Genomic DNA, 21,438 nt, shown 5'->3' with positions numbered 1-21,438 from the left:
TGCTGTGCTAAGCAGTTTCCTCACAGCAGCTCCATGGGTAGAGCATTATCCCCCTTTTCCAGATAAGAAAACAGAAGCTCAAGTAAGTGTTGGAATCAGAATTCAAATTCACGTTTAGCCCATCCCCCAAAGCCATGTTCTTTTCACTACACACTCTCCCAGCCACCTCTTGCCTCACGTCTCACAGTTTCCTGGCCCTAGAATGCACTTAAACCCAGGACTTGACTCAAAATCCTCTATCTGGAAAACACTATCTTTCTAAATTAACCTTTGGTCACTTTTATTATTGCTATGTCTGTTCTTTATGTTGCATCAAACTCTAAGACAGGATGTCTGAATCTCAGCACTACTGACATTTTGGACTGAAAATTTCTTGGTTGTTGGGAGCTGGATGTCTTTGGCAGCATCCCTGGCTTCTACCCCGCTATATGTCAGGAGCACCCACCCTTCAAGTTGTGACACCAAAAATGCTTCCAGACATAGTCGCAAATGTCCCCTGGGGGAAAATCACCCAGGGTTGAGAATCAGTGTTCTAAAAAAAGGGAAAAGGCAAATTCCTGCATTAACCCTGAAGGAACACTGTTTTGAAAGGAGTTATGGAATCTTATAAGTATTTTTACCTGCATGATTCTTGGACTCTACCAGCTCAGGCTAAAGTCAGCTCCAGTGTCTCATTTCACATTATCTGCTTTGTGCAGAACACTGTACCAGTTACACATACATTACATATCCAAGATTTAGGGAAATGGGGAAGGAGAATAAACCTTGCCCTCTAAAAAAATGACTCCACTTCTCCCTTAGTGAAATTCACTTTTGCCTCAGAGGAAAAGAGCCACATGAGGCTGCTCAGTGAGAATGGATATTCAACAGGGAACAGTGGTAATTGAATACGATGCTGATTTTATTCCAACTAAATAAAGCAGCACATAAGTCATCTGGGCAATAAGCTTAACTCAAGGCGCAAAAGCCAAGAAACAAGTATCTTTGTTTGTTTGTTTTAATTATTAGTCACAGTCTATGGCTCTCTTCCATACCTCATCTCAGAAAATGTGGGTTAACATTTCACACAGAGTAACATAGGAAAAGAGAAAAAGGGAAGATGAAATTCATTTAGTGTGCTGTTAAAGGTGGTTTCTCCAATTTCTCTTCTGTGAACTGTTCCATCAGCATGGTCCACTTTGGATTATTTTAATATCATGACCATCTTCCCTGCAAAATGAACAACCATAAAAACACATTTATTACCTACCATATTGAAACTGTCCCCCTCTTTGTATTAAAAAGACCCACGTCATTATACATTAGATTCTTTCCAGGGTGACACTTAATTAGTCATTTTTAAAGCTAAATCTAGGAAATTATGAGGGCAAAAGCCCAACTCTGCCATTTTTTTCCTAACCCAATGGCACAAGGAACTATCCCCAAAGAATCACTCTGAGAAGCCCTAGTAATTTCCTGAAGACTGAGTTCAGAGAATGGACCCCTGAAATACAAAGCAGCATACCTGGAGGGGGAGTCATGATCACCTGATCTGGTCAGGTATGTTACATGAAGGGCATCAGGTATAATATCAATACACTTATTACTGAGCATTCTAACAGGTAGAGTTATTAAGATCTGTTTTCTGACCAGTAGTGCAGGCTGTGTAGGTCACCTGTACATGCCCTCTGAATTTAATAGAACATTTACGACTCCACAGAGTTTAACTACTAAATATATTCTTAATTTTGGGAAACTACCCATCCCTGGATAGTACCATCACTTCATTATTTGGTCTATAATTGATTAATCACTCACCTCATTCTCTAACCTTGACCTAGAAAATGTACTGAAGGAGTCTGTGTCTTTTTAAATGTCAGTCTTAAAATAGAACTACTTATGTCTCATTTGATTCTTATGTCCAAGACTCACAACTTCCTAAGTTATCAAAATGCAAGATAGGAACTAAAGAAAACTTGGCTAGTTTATACTGTAAAATTGTTACCTGATTTTCATGCACAGAGTACACTCATTGGGATACGTGGACATGTCACTTCCACACACAGGGCTAAAGTCCCTGGGACATCCTGGTAATTTATACTGATTGCAGTTTGGCTAGAAAAGAGAAAGGAAGACAGAAATTGGAGAATAACTTGAGACGTTCTCATCACAAAATAGCTGAGGGGAGGACAAAGTCCCAAGCTTCCCTAGATTTCCTAGAAACAGCCTACAGAAAGATTTCTATTTTCCACACACACACACAAAAAAGTTTTTCTAATGCAAAAATCAGATGCAGTGTTGAAGCAATGGGTCAATACCTGCTATGTAAGAAAAGGACCTCAGAGGAAGGTTCTGTCTGGCTGATTTTTAAATGAAAGTCCAAGACATGTCACCAAACCTACTTTACTATCCTCCAGCTTCATAATTTGCTCTTCACTACCACCTCCATGAGAATGTCCTGTTACATTCCACCTAATCCCTGGGCATAATGCCCAGACACACTCAGGAATCCTGTCTGGACTTTTAAGATACTGGCATTGAAGCAACAGCATTAAAGAAAGCAGTAGGTTCTTATTAGGCATCAGTTTCATACACATCAGTGTATACATGTCAATCCCAATTGCCCAATCCAGCACACCACCATCCCCACCTCACCGCAGTTTTCCCCCCTTGGTGTCCATATGACCATTCTCTACATTTGTGTCTCAACTTCTGCCCTGCAAACTGGCTCATCTGTACCATTTTTCTAGGTTCCGCATACATGCATTAATATACGATATTTGTTTTTCTCTTTCTGACTTACTTCACTCTGTATGACAGTCTCTAGATCCATCCATGTCTCAACAAATGACTCAATTTCGTTCCTTTTTATGGCTGAGTAATATTCCATTGTATATATGTACCACAACTTCTTTATCCATTCGTCTGTTGATGGGCATTTAGGTTGCTTCCATGACCTGGCTATTGTAAATAGTGCTGCAATGAACATTCGGGTGCATGTGTCTTTTTGAATTACGGTTTTCTCTGGGTATATGCCCAGTAGTGGGATTGCTGGGTCATATGGTAATTCTATTTTTAGTTTTTTAAGGAACCTCCATACTGCTCTCCATAGTGGCTGTATCAATTTACATTCCCACCAACAGTGCAAGAGGGTTCCCTTTTCTCCACACCCTCTCCAGCATTTGTTGTTTGTAGATTTTCTGATGATGCCCATTCTAACAGGAGTGAGGTGATACCTCATTGTAGTTTTGATTTGCATTTCTCTAATAATTAGTGATGTTGAGCATCTTTTCATGTGCTTCGTGGCCATCTGTATGTCTTCTTTGGAGAAATGTCTATTTAGGTCTTCTGCCCATTTTTGGATTGGGGTGTTTGTTTCTTTGATATTGAGCTGAATGAGCTGTTTATATATTTTGGAGATTAATCCTTTGTCCGTTGATTCATTTGCAAATATTTTCTCCCATTCTGAGGGTTGTCTTTTCGTCTTGTTTATGGTTTCCTTTGCTGTGCAAAAGCTTTGAAGTTTCATTAGGTCCCATTTGTTTATTTTTGTTTTTATTTCCATTACTCTAGGAGGTGGATCAAAAAAGATCTTGCTGTGATTTATGTCAAAGAGTGTTCTTCCTATGTTTTCCTCTAAGAGTTTTATAGTGTCCAGTCTTATATTTAGGTCTCTAATCCATTTTGAGTTTATTTTTGTGTATGGTGTTAGGGAGTATTCTAATTTCATTCTTTTACATGTAGCTGTCCAGTTTTCCCAGCACCACTTATTGAAGAGACTGTCTTTTCTCCATTGTATATCTTTGCCTCCTTTGTCATAGATTAGTTGACCATAGGTGCGTGGGTTAATCTCTGGGCTTTCTATCTTGTTCCATTGATCTATGTTTCTGTTTTTGTGCCAGTACCATACTGTCTTGATTACTGTAGCTTTGTAGTATAGTCTGAAGTCTGGGAGTCTGATTCCTCCAGCTCCATTTTTTTCCCTCAAGACTGCTTTGGCTATTCGGGGTCTTTTGTGTCTCCATACAAATTTTAAGATGATTTGTTCTAGCTCCGTAAAAAATGCCATTGGTAATTTGATAGGGATTGCATTGAATCTGTAGATTGCTTTGGGTAGTATACTCATTTTCACAATGTTGATTCTTCCAATCCAAGAACATGGTATATCTCTCCATCTGTTGGTATCATCTTTAATTTCTTTCATCAGTGTCTTATAGTTTTCTGCATACAGGTCTTTCGTCTCCCTAGGTAGGTTTATTCCTAGGTATTTTATTCTTTTTGTTGCAATGGTAAATGGGAGTGTTTCCATAATTTCTCTTTCAGATTTTTCATCATTAGTGTATAGGAATGCAAGAGATTTCTGTGCATTAATTTTGTATCCTGCAACTTTACCATATTCATTAATCAGCTCTAGCAGTTTTCTGGTGGCAGTTTTAGGATTCTCTATGTATAGTATCATGTCATCCGCAAACAGTGACAGTTTTACTTCTTCTTTTCCAATTTGTATTCCTTTTATTTCTTTTTCTTCTCTGATTGCCGTGGCTAGGACTTCCAGAACTATGTTGAATAATAGTGGTGAGAGTGGACATCCTTGTCTCGTTCCTGATCTTAGAGGAAATGCTTTCAGTTTTTCACCATTGAGAATGATGTTTGCTGTGGGTTTGTCATATATGGCCTTTATTATGTTGAGGTAGGTTCCCTCTATGCCCACTTTCTGGAGAGTTTTTATCAGAAATGGGTGTTGAATTTTGTCAAAAGCTTTTTCTGCATCTATTGAGATGATCATATGGTTTTTATTCTTCAATTTGTTAATATGGTGTATCACATTGATTGATTTGCGTATATTGAAGAATCCTTGCATCCCTGGGATAAATCCCACTTGATCGTGGTGTATGATCCTTTTAATGTGTTGCTGGATTCTGTTTGCTAGTATTTTGTTGAGGATTTTTGCATCTATATTCATCAGTGATATTGGTCTGTAATTTTCTTTTTTGTAGTGTCTTTGTCTGGTTTTGGTATCAGGGTGATGGTGGCCTCATAGAATGAGTTTGGGAGTGTTCCTTCCTCTGCAATTTTTTGGAAGAGTTTGAGAAGGATGGGTGTTAGCTCTTCTCTAAATGTTTGATAGAATTCACCTGTGAAGCCATCTGGTCCTGGACTTTTGTTTGTTGGAAGATTTTTAATCACAGTTTCAATTTCATTACTTGTGATTGGTCTGTTCATATTTTCTGTTTCTTCCTGATTCAGTCTGGGAAGGTTATACCTTTCTAAGAATTTGTCCATTTCTTCCAGGTTGTCCATTTTATTGGCATAAAGTTGCTTGTAGTAGTCTCTTAGGATGCTTTGTATTTCTGTGGTGTCTGTTGTAACTTCTCCTTTTTCATTTCTGATTTTATTGATTTGAGTCCTCTCCCTCTTTTTCTTGATGAGTCTGGCTAATGGCTTATCAATTTTGTTTATCTTCTCAAAGAACCAACTTTTAGTTTTATTGATCTTTGCTATTGTTTTCTTTGTTTCTATTTCATTTATTTCTGCTCTGATCTTTATGATTTCTTTCCTTCTGCTAACTTTGGGTTTTGTTTGTTCTTCTTTCTCTAGTTTCTTTAGGTGTAAGGTTAGATTGTTTACTTGAGATTTTTCTTGTTTCTTTAGGTAGGCTTGTATAGCTATAAACTTCCCTCTTAGAACCGCTTTTGCTGCATCCCATAGGTTTTGGGTCGTCGTGTTTTCATTGTCATTTGTCTCTAGGTATTTTTTGATTTCCTCTTTGATTTCTTCAGTGATCTCTTGGTTATTTAGTAACGTATTGTTTAGCCTCCATGTGTTTGTCCTTTTTACGTTTTTTTCCCTGTAATTCATTTCTAATCTCATAGCGTTGTGGTCAGAAAAGATGCTTGATATGATTTCAATTTTCTTAAATTTACTGAGGCTTGATTTGTGACCCAAGATGTGATCTATCCTGGAGAATGTTCTGTGCGCACTTGAGACGAACGTGTAATCTGCTGTTTTTGGATGGAATGTCCTATATATATCAATTAAATCTATCTGGTCTATTGTGTCATTTAAAGCTTCTGTTTCCTTATTTATTTTCATTTTGGATGATCTGTCCATTGGTGTAAGTGAGGTGTTAAGTCCCCCACTATTATTGTGTTACTGTCAATTTCCTCTTTTATAGCTGTTAGCAGTTGCCTTATGTATTGAGGTGCTCCTATGTTGGGTGCATATATATTTATAATTGTTATATCTTCTTCTTGGATTGATCCCTGGATCATTATGTAGTGTCCTTCCTTGTCTCTTGTAACATTCTTTATTTTAAAGTCTATTTTATCTGATATGAGTATAGCTACTCCAGCTTTCTTTTGATTTCCATTTGCATGGAATATCTTTTTCCATCCCCTCACTTTCAGTCTGTATGTGTCCCTAGGTCTAAAGTGGGTCTCTTGTAGACAGCATATATATGGGTCTTGTTTTTGTATCCATTCAGCCAGTCTATGTCTTTTGGTTGGGGCATTTAATCCATTCACGTTTAAGGTAATTACCGATATGTATGTTCCTATGACCATTTTCTTAATTGTTTTGGGTTTGTCTTTGTAGGTCCTTTTCTTCTCTTGTGTTTCCCACTTAGAGAAGTTCCTTTAGCATTTGTTGTAGAGCTCGTTTGGTGGTGCTGAATTCTCTTAGCTTTTGCTTGTCTGCAAAGCTTTTGATTTCTCCATCAAATCTAAATGAGATCCTTGCCGGGTAGAGTAATCTTGGTTGTAGGTTCTTCCCTTTCATCACTTTAAGTATATCATGCCACTCCCTTCTGGCTTGCAGAGTTTCTGCTGAGAAATCAGCTGTTAACCTTATGGGAGTTCCCTTGTATGTTATTTGTCGTTTTTCCCTTGCTGCTTTCAATAATTTTTCTTTGTCTTTAATTTTTGCCACTTTGATTACTATGTGTCTCGGCGTGTTTCTCCTTGGGTTTATTCTGTATGGGACTCTCTGCGCTTCCTGGACTTGGGTGGCTATTTCCTTTCCCATGTTAGGGAAGTTTTCGACTATAATCTCTTCAAATATTTTCTCTGGGCCTTTCTCTCTCTCTTCTCCTTCTGGGACCCCTATAATGCGAATGTTGTTGCGTTTAATGTTGTCCCAGAGGTCTCTTAGGCTGTCTTCATTTCTTTTCATTCTTTTTTCTTTAGTCTGTTCTGCAGCAGTGAATTCCACCATTCTGTCTTCCAGGTCACTTATCCGTTCTTCTGCCTCAGTTATTCTGCTATTGATTCCTTCTAGTGTAGTTTTCATTTCAGTTATTGTATTGGTGATCTCTGTTTGTTTGTTCTTTAATTCTTCTAGGTCTTTGTTAATCATTTCTTGCATCATCTCAATCTTTGCCTCCATTCTTATTCCGAGGTCCTGGATCATCTTCACTATCATTATTCTGAATTCTTTTTCTGGAAGGTTGCCTATCTCCACTTCATTTAGTTGTTTTTCTGGGGTTTTTTCTTGTTCCTTCATCTGGTGCATAGCCCTCTGCCTTTTCATCTTCTCTATCTTTCTGTAACTGTGGTTTTTGGTCCACAGGCTGCAGGATCGTAGTTTTTCTTGCTTCTCTGTTTAGCACTCTTAATAAATGAATTACACATTTCTACTGACATTATCTGGATTTATAAAGTGCTAAGCAGGGCTGGCCTTGGGCCAAACTCTGAAGTAAAGAAATTTTTTGACCCTTTCCATCCTCCATTCAGCCCTCTATCTCCATTTCGGAGCCTAATGTGTTTCTTGCAGCTCCAGGCTCACTAAGATGATGCCTTCCAGGGCTTCCACAGGAGAGTAGATGCCCTCTTATCCAATGAGATTGGGACAAGTTGTTCTTGGTCATTTAACTGAAAAAGTCAATTAAAGCATGTAAACCGTAACACAAAATATAACATACCCTAAATATTTTATCTTAAAACATATAAATGAAAATAAAATTGTCACTCTTTTGATGTAAGGCAATGACAGGGCACATGGCCAGCTGTAATGCTACCTACACTAAGATAACCTCCCTTGCAGCTAGTTATGACCACATGATCAAAATCAGGCTGATGGGATACGAGTGGAATTATTGTGTAGTAGCTTCTGGGAACCTCCTTTAAAAGAAAGTTGGTACCTGTCCTCTGCTTCTCCCAATTTTTATTCTCCTTTGTCCATTCCTCCATCCTGCTCCTGGGTGCATGGAGCTCTACTTTTTATCTTACAGACCGGGAGGCCAAAGGCCACATCCTAAGATGGCAGCTCTGTGAGCTGTTATTTTGAGTCGTTGTTTCTTGCAGCTGAATCTAATCCTACCTGACACAAGACATAAGACTTTTCCTATGAATGTTTCAACTAGAGTTTTGTGTACTAACACTGCAAAAATCATACCCACAATAAATCACCTATGATTTCTTGTTTTGATTTATTTAAAATGGAATTTCTCAATCCCATTCATATTTTGGACCAGATAATTCTTTGCTGTGTGAGGCTGTGCACCGTAGGAAGTTTAGTAGCATCTCTGTTCTCTATCCACTAGATGCCAGTGACAACTCCCTGGTCATGACAATCAAAATGACAGTCTAAATGTCAGCTGGGGGATAAAACTGCCCCTTTTTAAATATGGTGAGACTTTATAGACACTGGCACAGCAAGGTAATATACAATTTAAAAAAATAATTCCCCAATTATTTTCAGTTGTTTTACCTACACCTAATTTAATTTGTTTTTAGCATTTTGTCTTTCAGCAAGTCTTTCAAAAGCATTTGACACATTTCTCATATAAACAGCTTTATTTCTTTACACTCATGTTTATGCTGTCTTTACATTTTAAATTAAAATAGGACTGGCAACTGGCATAACAGGCTTGTGAACACACACACCTGAGTCTTGGTCAGCACATAACACCACTGATGGAAAATAAGCTTTACTGGCATACAGGAGAGTAGTTAAGCAAGAAGGTAACCTGTCTATAACCAGTGAGTAATCGATCTGCTGTGGGAGTCGTTCAGAGAGCAAGGAGAGGGTCGTATGTGAGTCTGCTGAAGTGGAGGATGCCTGATTGAGTTTTTACTGTTATTATCCCCCATTTTCTGAAAGAAAATCAAACCCAAGAAAACGAGTCATCTGATCAAAAGTAATATTGGGCACCCATTAAGTGCTGAAGACTGGGTATCAAATAACAAATAAGACATCATCCATGACCACAGGAGTATACTGCCTACTAGGGGAAGACAGGCAATTACAATTCAGTGCTCTGATGGGCTAGTGAAGAGCACCAATCTGGAGTCAGAATGCCTGGGTTGGACCCATAGTTGCACCATTTCCATGTGACCTTGACCAAGGAGATAATAATGGTACCTACTTCATAGTGCTATAAAAAGTTAAATGAGGGAATTCCCTGGCGGTCCAGTGGTTAGGACTCCACACTTTCACTGCCAAGGGACTGGGTTCAATCCCTGGTTGGGGAACTAAGATCCCACAAGCCTTGCTGCGTGGCCAAAAAAAAAAAAAAAAAAAATTAAATGACTTATTCTATATAAAGAATTTAGAACAGTGCTTGGCACATAGTAAGTGGTATCTAAACATTTAGTGTTGAAGAAAATCAGAATATGTCACCCCCAAAATATGGCCCTATGACATAAAAATTATTTTGAGCTAAAGGCAGTTAATATGCAACTCTCTCTCTCTTCCCCTTTTCTGCCTAAAGGCAGGATATAAATTCTCCTTTAGTGGACATGACTCTGGCCTCTTATCAGCCCAGAAATGGCACCTGAGGAATCTGCAAACAAACCTTACTCCATTAGTTCCCTCCCACTATTTATCTTCCCACTGTTTGCCACCCTTGGAAGCCTAAAACCATTTTCCTTTGCCCTGTCATTTATCTACAAACTTATTGCTCTCTGGTAAAGATGCTATATAAGGCAGATTTCTAAGCCACCTCTTTGAGTTACTCATCTCTTGGGTGCTCCCATGTGTATGCACAATGCACTTGTTAATAAACGTTTGTTTATTTTTCTCTTGTTAACCTGTCCTTTGTTATAGGGGCCCCAGCTGAGAACTTAGAAGGGTAGAGGAAAGATTTTTTTCCTCCCCTACACTAGCATGGTGGTGATGATAATGCAGTGTAGTTTGAATGGAAGCACAGAGAAAGTGCATTTATGTCTGCTTTGGAGGAAGAAAACAAGGTGGGAAGGTTTCCTGGAAAAGGTGTACACTGAATTGAATACTCAAAGTTACCTAACCCACGGAGGTCAATCTCCCCATATGTAAAATAATGATATCTATCTATCTTACAAGGTCATTGTGAGAATTGAGAGACTGCATATACAAAGGGACAGTGTCAGACCACATATTAAAATAGAACTCTGACCCATAACCTGTAGCAACTTGCCCAGGAAACCAACCCATTACTTAGAATAACCAACCCAAGAAGCCAACCTGCTATAAATTAGACTTGTCAGAAGTCAGATGGTTATCTCTAGTGACAGTCCAATAAGCCAAACAGTAAGCTCTGTAACAATTGGCCAAATTGGCCAGGACTTGATTAATAACTGATAGTTTCCCTAAATTTTTGTTCCTGCTTCCAACTTAGGACCAATCAGAGAAAGCCAATATGCCCTCCTAACCAATCACATAGGATTCCTGCCTTTAGTTACCCACTTACAGCCTCCCCATGCCAACAGCCTTGATCAGGGCACACCTGATGCCTTCCCTTTTTCCCACTTTAAAGCTTTCCCACTCCTCTGCCTTTGAGTCTCGGCCAAAATGCAGGTGATATGCCTGATTCACTTGCTTCATTAAGCTCTGAATAACTAGCTTTTGCTTGTTCTCATTTGGTTGGCCTTCGCTTGCTTCCACAGAATTTAATTTGATAATATACATAAAATGTCTACTACAAGGTGTAACTATTAGGGAAACAAAGCCCTGAGGCCTTCAAGACCTGAGCTATTGTCAACCAAATTTTACATTGTGATCCGTATCAAAAAGCCTGCCTGAGAATCTGGTTTCTAAAGAAGCAGTCCACTGTTTCAAAAGTGGCAGGTCAGACCTGAAAACCAGCCCCCAACCCAAACTGTTGAGGGCTTCGCTGTATCAGTAGAAACAATACAAGTGGTTTCCTACTTACTGTTCTGTATTCTGAAGGGTGAGCAAATTGAGTGTTCAAAGAGGCTGCAAGAAGGAAACAGACACTTTAAAGCATGGGGTTAATTAAGGTCAATTCTTGTTCATAAGGGTTTTTAAAAATTCAGCGTGTGATTTATACAGGCCACGTGTCTCCCTTTCCCTCCGATGCCTAGCTTCTTTGAACCCCCCTAAGAAGTATGTTCAGTTGTGTTCTGGCACCTCTCCTAGCAGGCACACAGAGGACATTTGGTACCGGTTCCGTAACTGACCACGCTAATAGGATTGCTTGGGAAACTTTGGAGCTACCGAATAAAAGTTAGAGAAGAAACTCAATAATTCACGATGTTCTTTTCCTCTGTGGCTCAAGGTAATAAATGCAAAATTTGACATTAGGTGTTACCGCTTTAACTCCATTTTAAGTGGACATCAAGTCTGGCTGGACTAAGGCCCCTTTCTCATGAGCCCGAGTGCCCGGCGCACTTGGCATTCACAATTCCTGATTCCTGTACATCTCCTGCTGAGGTTCTGTAGGGCCCCTGGTACACAAAAACCCAACTCCTGATCTTGGGCTCCAGGAAATCTGCTTTAAGGGAGAAAGAGCAGACAGCAGGGTCACTAAGAAGATGCTGGGAACGAAGCCCAAGCAAAAACTAAAGAGGGTTGCTGGCTTCACAACGCCAGCCCCGCACACCCCCAAGTTCGTGTCCCTAGACAACCGCGGGGCGGGCCTGGAACCGCCAGTAACGGGTGCGCGGAGGGGCGCCAAGGCCGCCCGGACCCGGGCAGGGGCAGTCGCCAGCGAGACCCCTTCTCGGTAACTCCTCGGCCGGTCCTCCGCGGAGCAGGCCCACAGGTGAGCGTTACCTGCCGAGTCCCAGCAGACCAGGAGCAACAGCCCCAAGCGCAGTGCCTCGAGCGCCATCCTCCTCGGCCGGCGGTCGGGTCCCTGCGCTCCAGCGCCCGCGCGACACGGAGAGCGCCCTCGGGTCGGACACGCGACGGGGTGGGGTGAAGGAGGGGCGGGTAAGAGGAGGAAGAACGGAGCAGGTAGGAGGAGGGGGGAGGGGCAGGAAAGGACGCGTGGGGGGGAGGGGGAGGGGAAGGCAGAGGAGGGGTGGTGGCTGGCCCCCCATCTCCTCACCCCGCTGAGGATGAAAGTAAGCAATTAGAGGGCCACCTCTCCCTGCAGCAAACAAGAACCTTGTAAGAGCCCTGGATAAGCTTGTGGGCTCTCAGTCAGCCTCAGTTTCTTCAGCATCTGCTCTGTACCAAGCAGTGTTTGGGGGCTGAATTTGAAGGCGGTCCCTGCTGTCTGGAAGCTTTCCAGTGTAGGTGTTGGGGGAGAGGTAACAGAGGGAACTCCAAAACAAGTGAATACAGTAATTTCTAAAATTAGGTGCTAGAGAGTTGGGAGGGGGGAGGAGAAGACTTTCCTTTGGGAGGTCAGGAAAGGCCTTTCAGAGGTAGTTAAGCTGAAAGCTGAAGGATGAGAAGGAAGCCTGGTGAAGACCCTGGGGACAAGTATTCCAGGCTCAAGGAAAAGCGAGTGCGGAAAACTAGAGGCAGGAACCAACTCAGTGTGTTCAGCTGGAGCCCTAGGTGAGGGAGGGGGAACGGGGAGGGTGATGGAACCACAGGGTCATGAACATGTGTGGTCATGTAGGCCATGATAAGGGGTTTGGATTTGTTCCTGTTGCAGTGGGAAGCCAGTGGAGGATTTTAAGCAGGGGCACGGCCCTGATATGACTTACGTCTTAAGAGATTGGATGAAGAATGGAGGAGATAGGTAAGAGTGGAGGCGGGGGGAGAAATTCGGTGGCTTTTACAGTAATCCAGGCAAGGGATGGTGGCAGCTGGAATTAATGGATAATAGGGGACTGGTGAGAAATAGATTCAGGATGTCTTTTGGAGGCAGAACCAAGTGGAGTGAAGAGAAGAATCAAGGATGCTTCCTGGGATTTTGTCCTGAACAGGTGGATGTGTGGTGATGCCATTTCTGTGATGAAGAACGTTTGGAGAGGATGCCTATTAGACCTCCAAGTGGACATGTGGACAAGGCAGTTGGAATTACAAATTTGGAGCTAGAGGTATAAATGCAGAAGTCATCAGCATATCAATGGTAGGCTGACCCAAAGCCCAGGGGAAGAGTACCGCATTGGTCAGAGGTCAGAGCCCTGGGGCACTACTATGTGCAGAATTCTGACAGATATGGAGAACAAGGAACAAGCCAGTGAAGGAGGAAGAAAACCAAGCTAGAGTCTGGGGTTGCTGCTGCAAGGTTGGGAATTAGGAGGACTGAGCATTGTCATGAGCTTTGGCGAAATTGTAGTCACTGATGACCCTGATAAGATCTTTTTCAGAGAAGTGGTAGGTTCCAGAGCCCAAATGGCCTGGCTGAAGGAATGAGGTGAGAAAGTGGTGACAGAGAGTGTAGACAGTCCTTGTGAGTTTTGCTATGAAAGGGGAGCCAGAGGTGGGCAGTGAGTAGCCTATGAAACTTCTGAGTCTTCTGGGGATCATGTCAAAAACCTTCAGGTATCTTCCCGCCTCCATTGTCTTAGGAGGAAACCAAAGTTCTTACTATGGCCGCCAAGGCCTCTGCTGGTCTCTTACTGCTCTCCCCTGACTCACTCTTCCCCAGCCCCACCGGGCTCCCTGTTCCCACCCTAGTGCCTTTGCACTTGCCTTTCCCTCTGCTTACATATCTATGGAGCTCCCTCCTCCCCTTCCTTCTGTTGCAGCTCACATGTCCCCACATCAGAAGTGCCTTCTCTGACCATCCTGTAAAACCATAGTGCCCCTCCTTTCTATTCTCCTTAGCCTGCCTTATTTTCCCTCCCCCATAGGGTTTATCTCAACTTGACTTTTAAAAAAAATTTATTTATGACACACTCATGTCAGTTCCTAAAGGGGAGTGATTCTTTTTTGGTTCATGCCATATTTCCAGCACCTAGAAGAGTACTGCTCAACAAATATTTGGTAAATGAATAAATGGATTCCTACGGAGTCGGGACCTTAGCTTACCTATAAGTATGGTACACAGAAAAAAAACAAACCACCAGTATGCATAAACAAAATAGCTCTTTGGTTAAGAGGGAATTAAACCTTGATTTTTGGTTTTGCATGCATTCATTTCTTAGTATAACATGGCTATAAAGAGTTTTGCAGTCAAATACTTGCTCTGCAAGTTACTTAACAAGCTCTGAATCTCAGAGCTTCCACTTTTGCCTTCCCCCTATAAAATGGGTATTATAATAATAGAATCTTGGGAGTATTAAATGAGAAAATGTACATAAAGAACTTAGGACACAGTGGACTCAATAAATTTTTGTCTCTTGCCATCTTCTCCATGATGGCATCTGTAACAAAGACAGTTATTCAGTTTGTAAGTGATTAGGCACCTGCCCCGAACTCACATCACATTGGCCATTGTGTTGTTACAGAGCTGGACATCACGAGCCTATAGGCAGTGACATTTTTTATTTCTCTTACTTCTCTAACCCTAGTGCCTAGCACTGTGCCTGACACAAGCTCCATAAATATTTGGTGAATAAGTAAATCTTTGAAATATTAAACTGACATCACAACAGGAAAGTAGACCAAAAAGAGGAAAACATAAGACCCAGGAAACAGGAATTCCAACCCAAGAGAGAAGCAAAGGAATTAGTAGGCAGCAGTATAGCAGTCCTAGAGTTCAGCCAATCCAGAATGGAACAAGCAAGAGGCCCCTGGAGGCAGGTTCTAGAGGAGGAAGTAGATAGAATAAGAAATGTGTCTTGGGCTTCCCTGGTGGCGCAGTGGTTGAGAATCTGCCTGCTAATGCAGGGGACACGGGTTCGAGCCCTGGTCTGGGAAGATCCCACATGCCACGGAGCAGCTGGGCCCGTGAGCCACAACTACTGAGCTTGCGCGTCTGGAGCCTGTGCCCCGCAACGGGAGGGGCCGCGATAGTGAAAGGCCCGCGCACTGCGATGAAGAGCGGTCCCCGCACTGCGGTGAAGAGCGGTCCCCGCACCGCGATGAAGAGTGGTCCCCGCTTGCCGCAACTAGAGAAAGCCCTCGCACGAACCGAAGACCCAACACAGCCAAAAATAAATAAATAAATAAATAAAGTAGCTATAAAATTAAAAAAAAAATCAGTAGATTCAAGTGACTATGAAATTCTATATATAGATTAAAAAAAAAAAAGGCATAATTTAAAAAAAAAAAAAGAAAAGAAATGTGTCTTACAGTAATTGAGATGAGATTGACATCAAAGGGGTAAAGTTTAGGTATTGATGTGCAACAAGTACATAGAAAACTAAGCAAATAAAAAAGACAGTAATTGGCTTCAGGAAAAACAAAGTTGTTCAAAGTTGTTCAGTCATTGATCTATCCAAAAGTATGATTCACTATTTTGGGAGAATGGGAGGAGAGGAAGTGTGTATGTGGGTAGTGCGAGTGATGGGAGGTATGACAGAGTTACGTCTTTCATAGTAAAAATCAAGGGATGGGCTTCCCTGGTGGCGCAGTGGTTGAGAATCTGCCTGCCAATGCAGGGGACGCGGGTTCGAGCCCTGGTCTGGGAAGATCCCACATGCCGCGGAGCAGCTGGGCCCGTGAGCCACAACTACTGAGCCTGCGCGTCTGGAGCCTGTGCTCTGCAACAAGAGAGGCCACGACAGTGAGAGGCCCGCGCACCGCGATGAGGAGTGGCCCCCGCTTGCCGCAACTAGAGAAAGCCCTCGCACGGAAACGAAGACCCAACACAGCCAAAAATAAATAAATTAATTAATTAAAAAAATATATATATAAAATCAAGGGATGAAATCTAAACCTGAAAAACCAAGAAGAGGCATTATATACATACTATTTAGAGATGGGAAGTTAACTGCTCAAATAATTAGTTAAAAGAGTGCAAACTGGATTCTTCCAGGAATGGGGAAATGAGGCAGGAGGGATGGAGTAGGAGCAGCCCGCTGCTACTTTCTTAACAAGCTGTGCGCGTGTCATGGGCTGAACTGGGTCCCTGCCCCAAAGTTATGCTGAAGTCCTAATACCGAGTACCTCAGAATGTGACCATATTTGGCGATTTAATTAAGTCAAAATGGGGTCATTAGAGTGGACCCTAATCCAATATGACTGGTGTCCTTATAAAAAGATATTAGGACACAGACAGCACCGAGGGGTGAGCATGTGAGGACACAGAGAGAAGACGGCCATCTGAAAGACAAGGACGGAGGCATCGGATGGAAACAAACCTTGATCTTTGACATCTAGCCTCCAGAACTGTAAGATAATACATTTTTGTTGTTTAAGCTACCTGGTCTGTGATATTTTGCTAGGACAGCCCTAGCAAACTAATACAGCATGTACAGTGTTTAAAAAATTAAAAGTATCATTTTGGGGCTTCCCTGGTGGCGCAGTGGTTGAGAATCTGCCTGCCAATGCAGGGGACACGGGTTCGAGCCCTGGTCTGGGAAGATCCCACATGCCGCGGAGCAACTAGGCCCGTGAGCCACAACTACTGAGCCTGCGTGTCTGGAGCCTGTGCTCCACAACAAGAGAGGCCGCGATGGTGAGAGGCCCGCGCACCACGATGAAGAGTGGCCCCCACTTGCCACAACTAGAGAAAGCCCTCCCACAGAAACGAAGACCCAACACAGCCAAAAATAAATAAATAAATTAATTTTTAAAAAAAAAGAATCAATGTCTGATCATTGTTTTAAAAAAAAAAGTATCATTTTGTATTACAAGAATAATATTTTAAGAAATTAACAAATAAAAGAAAGGTTATTCTGAGACTCATTCATCAATGACCTCTAACAGTACCTCGTATAGTATGAGAACATTTATTTACTGATTATTTTTTTTTCCCTTGAGAAACTCCCTTTGACATATTGACTGATTCCACAATACATACAAATTTTTGTGGCTATTCAGCAAACCTTAATGAGAGGTTTAGAGATGAGAAATAATTTGACCAAAGAGGCACAACAAGTTAGTACATTGGCAGATCTGTTTCTTTTCTGCCTCATATCTGTGTGTCAGTGTTGATCTGTGACATACTCCCTGGTTCAGTCCAGGTCTAGTCTGGAAAATACAGTTTACATCAAACAAAAAGATTCCTAAGCCCAAGCAGGTAGTTCACTCATTTGAAATAACATATGCCCTTCATCCACATTCCCGCATAATCACAGAAGTGGGACTAGGCCAAGTAAGTAACTGTATGAAAACTATCCTGTATTTGTGTTCTCCCTCAGCTCTTTGTTTAGTTGGGCTCAGCTCTATTTGGTGGTGTCTACTGCCATCTAGTGGAAATGAATTGACATTTTAACTAGTGCCTCATTTTTATGGTACTTTAGTTTTCGAAGAGCTCTCATTTTATCTTCACAATAACCTATGAAGTAGACATTGTTATTCCATTTTGCTTTAACTTCTTAGAAATACTTAATATTATTGAGCTTATTGTGCTTCAGACACTATACATGAATGATCTTATTTATTCCCCGTATCAATTATTTTTTAATTTATTTATTTTAGGTTGCGTTGGGTCTTCATTGCTGTGCGCAGGCTTTCTTTAGTTGCAGCGGGCGGGGGCTACTCTTCGTTGTGGTGCGCAGGCTTCTCATTGCAGTGGCTTCTCTTGTTGCGGAGCACAGGCTCTAGGTGTGCGAGCTTCAGTAGTTGTGGCATGCGGGCTCAGTAGTAGTGGCTCGCGGCTCTAGAGCGCAGGCTTAGTAGCTGTGACGCACGGGCTTAGTTGCTCCGCGGCATGTGGGATCTTCCCGGACCAGGGCTCGAACCGGTGTCCCCTGCATTGTCAGGCGGATTCTTAACCACTGTTCCACCAGGGAACCCACCCCCCACCCCCCACCCCCCACCCCCCGTTTTCAATTTTGTGTGATCTGTGCATATTGCCTGTGTTGTTATCCCATTTACAGATGAGAAATCTAAGGCTGAGAGAATTTAAGCCTTAGATTTAAACCTCAGTAGGAATCAGGATTCAAACCCAGGGGAGGCACACATCACTAATACAAACCTTCTCCTGCCCCTCCTTCTCCTTCTCATCCTCCCTTTCCTCCTCCTCCATTTTCTTCTTCTCCTCTTCTTCTTCCCCTTCTTCATCTTCATCTTCATTATTGCAAACATTGTGATTATGTGCCAGGCATTTTCCTAAGTCCTGTACAAGTATTATATAACTTAATCCTCACAACAACTCTTATGAATTAAGTATAATTATTATTCCCATTTCATAGATGAGGAAATCAAGGCACAGAGCAGTTAAGCAAGTTAACTGAGGCCATCAGCTAGTGAAAGCGTAGCCAGAATTGGAACCCAGAGAATTTGGGGTTTTATTTTTATTTTATTTATTTATTTATTTTTGGCCACATCGCACAGCTTGTGAGATCTTAGTTCCCCGACCAGGGATTTAACCTGGGCTCTGGCAGTGAAAGTACCAAGTCCTAACCACTGGACCACCAGGGAATTCCCTGTTTTCATATTTTTAAAAATTTAAATAAAGTTAACATTTGCTTCTCTGAAATCTATGAAGTGAATCTTTTCTTCCTCATTTCTTATTTTGTTTTCTAGCTTTATTGAGCTATCACTGACATATAACATTGTGCAAGTTTAAATATACAGTGTGATGATTTGATACACATAATATATGTGAAATGATTACCACAAAGTACTTAACACATCCATCACCTCACATAATCACAAATTGCGTGTGTGTGTGTGTGTGTGTGTGTGTGTGTGTGATGAGAACATTTAAAATCTATAATCTCAGCAATTTTCAAGTATATGATACAGTATTTTTTTTTTTAAACGTGATGATCCATTTATTTATTTATTTATTTATGGCTGTGTTGGGTCTTCGTTTCTGTGCGAGGGCTTTCTGCAGTTATGGCAAGTGGGGGCCACTCTTCATTGCGGTGCGCGGGCCTCTCACTATAGTGGCCTCTCTTGTTGCGGAGCACAGGCTCCAGACGCACAGGCTCAGCAGTTGTGGCTCACGGGCCTAGTTGCTCCGCGGCATGTGGGATCTTCCCAGACCAGGGCTCGAACCCGTGTCCCCTGCATCGGCAGGCAGACTCTCAACCACTGCGCCACCAGGGAAGCCCGATACAGTATTGTTAATCGTAGTCACCATGCTGTACATTAGATCCCCAGAGCTTTCTCATCTTATAACTGGAAGTTTGTACCCTTTGACCAACATCTCCCCATTTCCCCACCCATACAGCCCCTGGCAACCACAATTCTTATTCTCTATTTCTATGAGTTTGGGTTTCTTTTACATTCCATCTGTCAGTGAGGTCATGCAGTGTCTGTCTTTCTCTGTCTGGCTTGCTTCACTCACCACAACACAGGGCCCTCAGGGGAACCCCAGGGAGCATTATATTATTCCAGACCCCATGCTCTCAACAGTAAGCAGTTTCAGAAATAAAGTTAATTTGTCTCCTCATTACAAAATTAATACATATTTAGGAAAGCAGAAAGAAAAAAATCACTCAAAATTCTGTCTCGCGGGACTTCCCTGGTGGTCCAGTGGTTAAGACTCTGCGCTTGCTCCCAATGCAGGGGGCCCGGGTTCAATCCCTGGTCAGGGAACTAGATCCCACATGCACGCCGCAACAAAGATCCCGCATGCCCCAACTAAGACCCAGCACAGCCAAATAAACAAATATTAAAAAAATAAAAAATTCTGTCTCCCAAACACAATCAAAATTAATATTTGGTGTCTTTCTCCTAGACATAATTCTAAGCTACTTTGATTTTAATATAGCTGTGATTGTACTATAAAAACCATTTTGGGTTGTTTCTTTTATTTAACATTTTAACTTTGGCATTTCCAATATCCCCAAACTCTTCATAATTGTTACTGTGAATAGGTCCTTTATTAACATTATAACTTGTGTAATGCCTTCTATGGGTCAGGTACTGGTGTAAGGAATTTCTATGTATTTATTCCTTTAATCTTCACAACAAACCCCATAGGATAGAGAGTATTTTTAGCCCTATTTAGATGGGGAAACTCAGACACAGCTGGTAAGTGACGCAGCTTGGATATGAACCTCCACAGTCTGGCTCCAGAGTCTATGCCATCATCTAACTGAGGAAGCAAGGATTTAAATTGTTTATATTTTGAATCAGTTACTAAAAAGCACATGGAGAAGCACTAACAGTTTTACCATTAAATTGTAAGAAAACTTTATGCAAAAAATAATAATGATGGTGATTAATGTGTCACTTATTAAAGAGGCAAAATTTGCATATAATTAGATAAAGCCCAGAAAATAGAGGAGAGTATTAATAGTCACCATTTATCAAGTAATAGCTATGTACTTTTACATACGTTATCTCTAATCTTCACTGCGACCCTGTGAAATAGTTAATATTATTCCCTGTTCATATGATGAGGAAAGGAAACCAGAGAGGAGTAATTTGCTCAAGATCACAAAGATAATACGTGCTGAAGCTGGGTTCACTCACAGATTTTTTTTACTTTAACCTTAAGTTCTCATCTGCAAGCTAAACTCTAGAGCTGCATTTTCTAATACTGTAGGAATTAGCCATGTGGCTATTGAACACTTGAAATGTGACTGGTGTGAAGTGAGATGTGCTGTAAGGGTAAAATACACACCGAATTTCAAAAACTTAACAGAAAAAAGAGTGTAAAATATTTCAATGATTTTTATATGGATAACACGTTGAAATTATAACAGTTTGTATTTATTGAATTCAATAAACTATGATGACAATTAATTTCACATGTTTCTTTTCACTTTTAAATGTGGCTGCTAGAAATTTCAGATTACACACGTGGCACACATTATATTTCTATTGCTTAGTGCTACTATAGACCAGCACCTCTTAAACTTTAATGTGCCGATGAGTCACATGGGGATCTGAATTAAAATACAGATTCTGGGCTTCCCTGGTGGCGCAGTGGTTAAGAATCTGCCTGCCAATGCAGGGAACACAGGTTCGAGCCCTGGTCCGGGAAGATCCCACATGCGGTGGAGCAACTAAGCCCGTGTGCCACAACTACTGGAGCCCGAGCGCCTAGAGCCTGTGCTCTGCAACTAGAGAAAGCCCATGCGCAGCAACTGAAGACCCAACGCAGCCAAAAAAATAAAAAACAATAAATCAATAAATTAAAAAATAAATAAATTAAAATAAAATAAAATACAGATTCTGATGCAGGAAGTCCAGGGTAGGACCTAAGATTCTGCGTTTCTAATGCGCTCTCAATGAAACCAACGCTGCTGGTCCAGGTGGAACACGTTGAGGAGCAAGGTTCTAGATGGGAGGGAGGCGGGGGAGATCAGCAGTAGAACCCTTAGCAAC

The 21,438-nt window shown here is 41.6% G+C and overlaps 1 protein-coding gene across 1 annotated transcript; it reads right to left on the bottom strand.

Moving 5' to 3' along the window:
- Nucleotides 1-880: 880 nt before the first annotated feature.
- Nucleotides 881-12,048, bottom strand: SPINK2 (serine peptidase inhibitor Kazal type 2). The gene is made up of 4 exons (XM_036853767.1): nucleotides 11,971-12,048; nucleotides 11,108-11,151; nucleotides 1,985-2,094; nucleotides 881-1,209 (listed from the first exon to the last, which is right to left on the bottom strand). Exons 1-4 carry the CDS (start codon nucleotides 12,026-12,028, stop codon nucleotides 1,164-1,166), a joined length of 258 nt encoding a protein of 85 aa, XP_036709662.1. The 5' UTR covers nucleotides 12,029-12,048; the 3' UTR covers nucleotides 881-1,163.
- Nucleotides 12,049-21,438: the final 9,390 nt, after the last annotated feature.

This window comes from Balaenoptera musculus, chromosome 5 (assembly GCF_009873245.2).
Source record: "Balaenoptera musculus isolate JJ_BM4_2016_0621 chromosome 5, mBalMus1.pri.v3, whole genome shotgun sequence".
NCBI lineage: Eukaryota > Metazoa > Chordata > Mammalia > Artiodactyla > Balaenopteridae > Balaenoptera > Balaenoptera musculus.
This window is presented reverse-complemented; position numbering and strand designations above follow the sequence as displayed.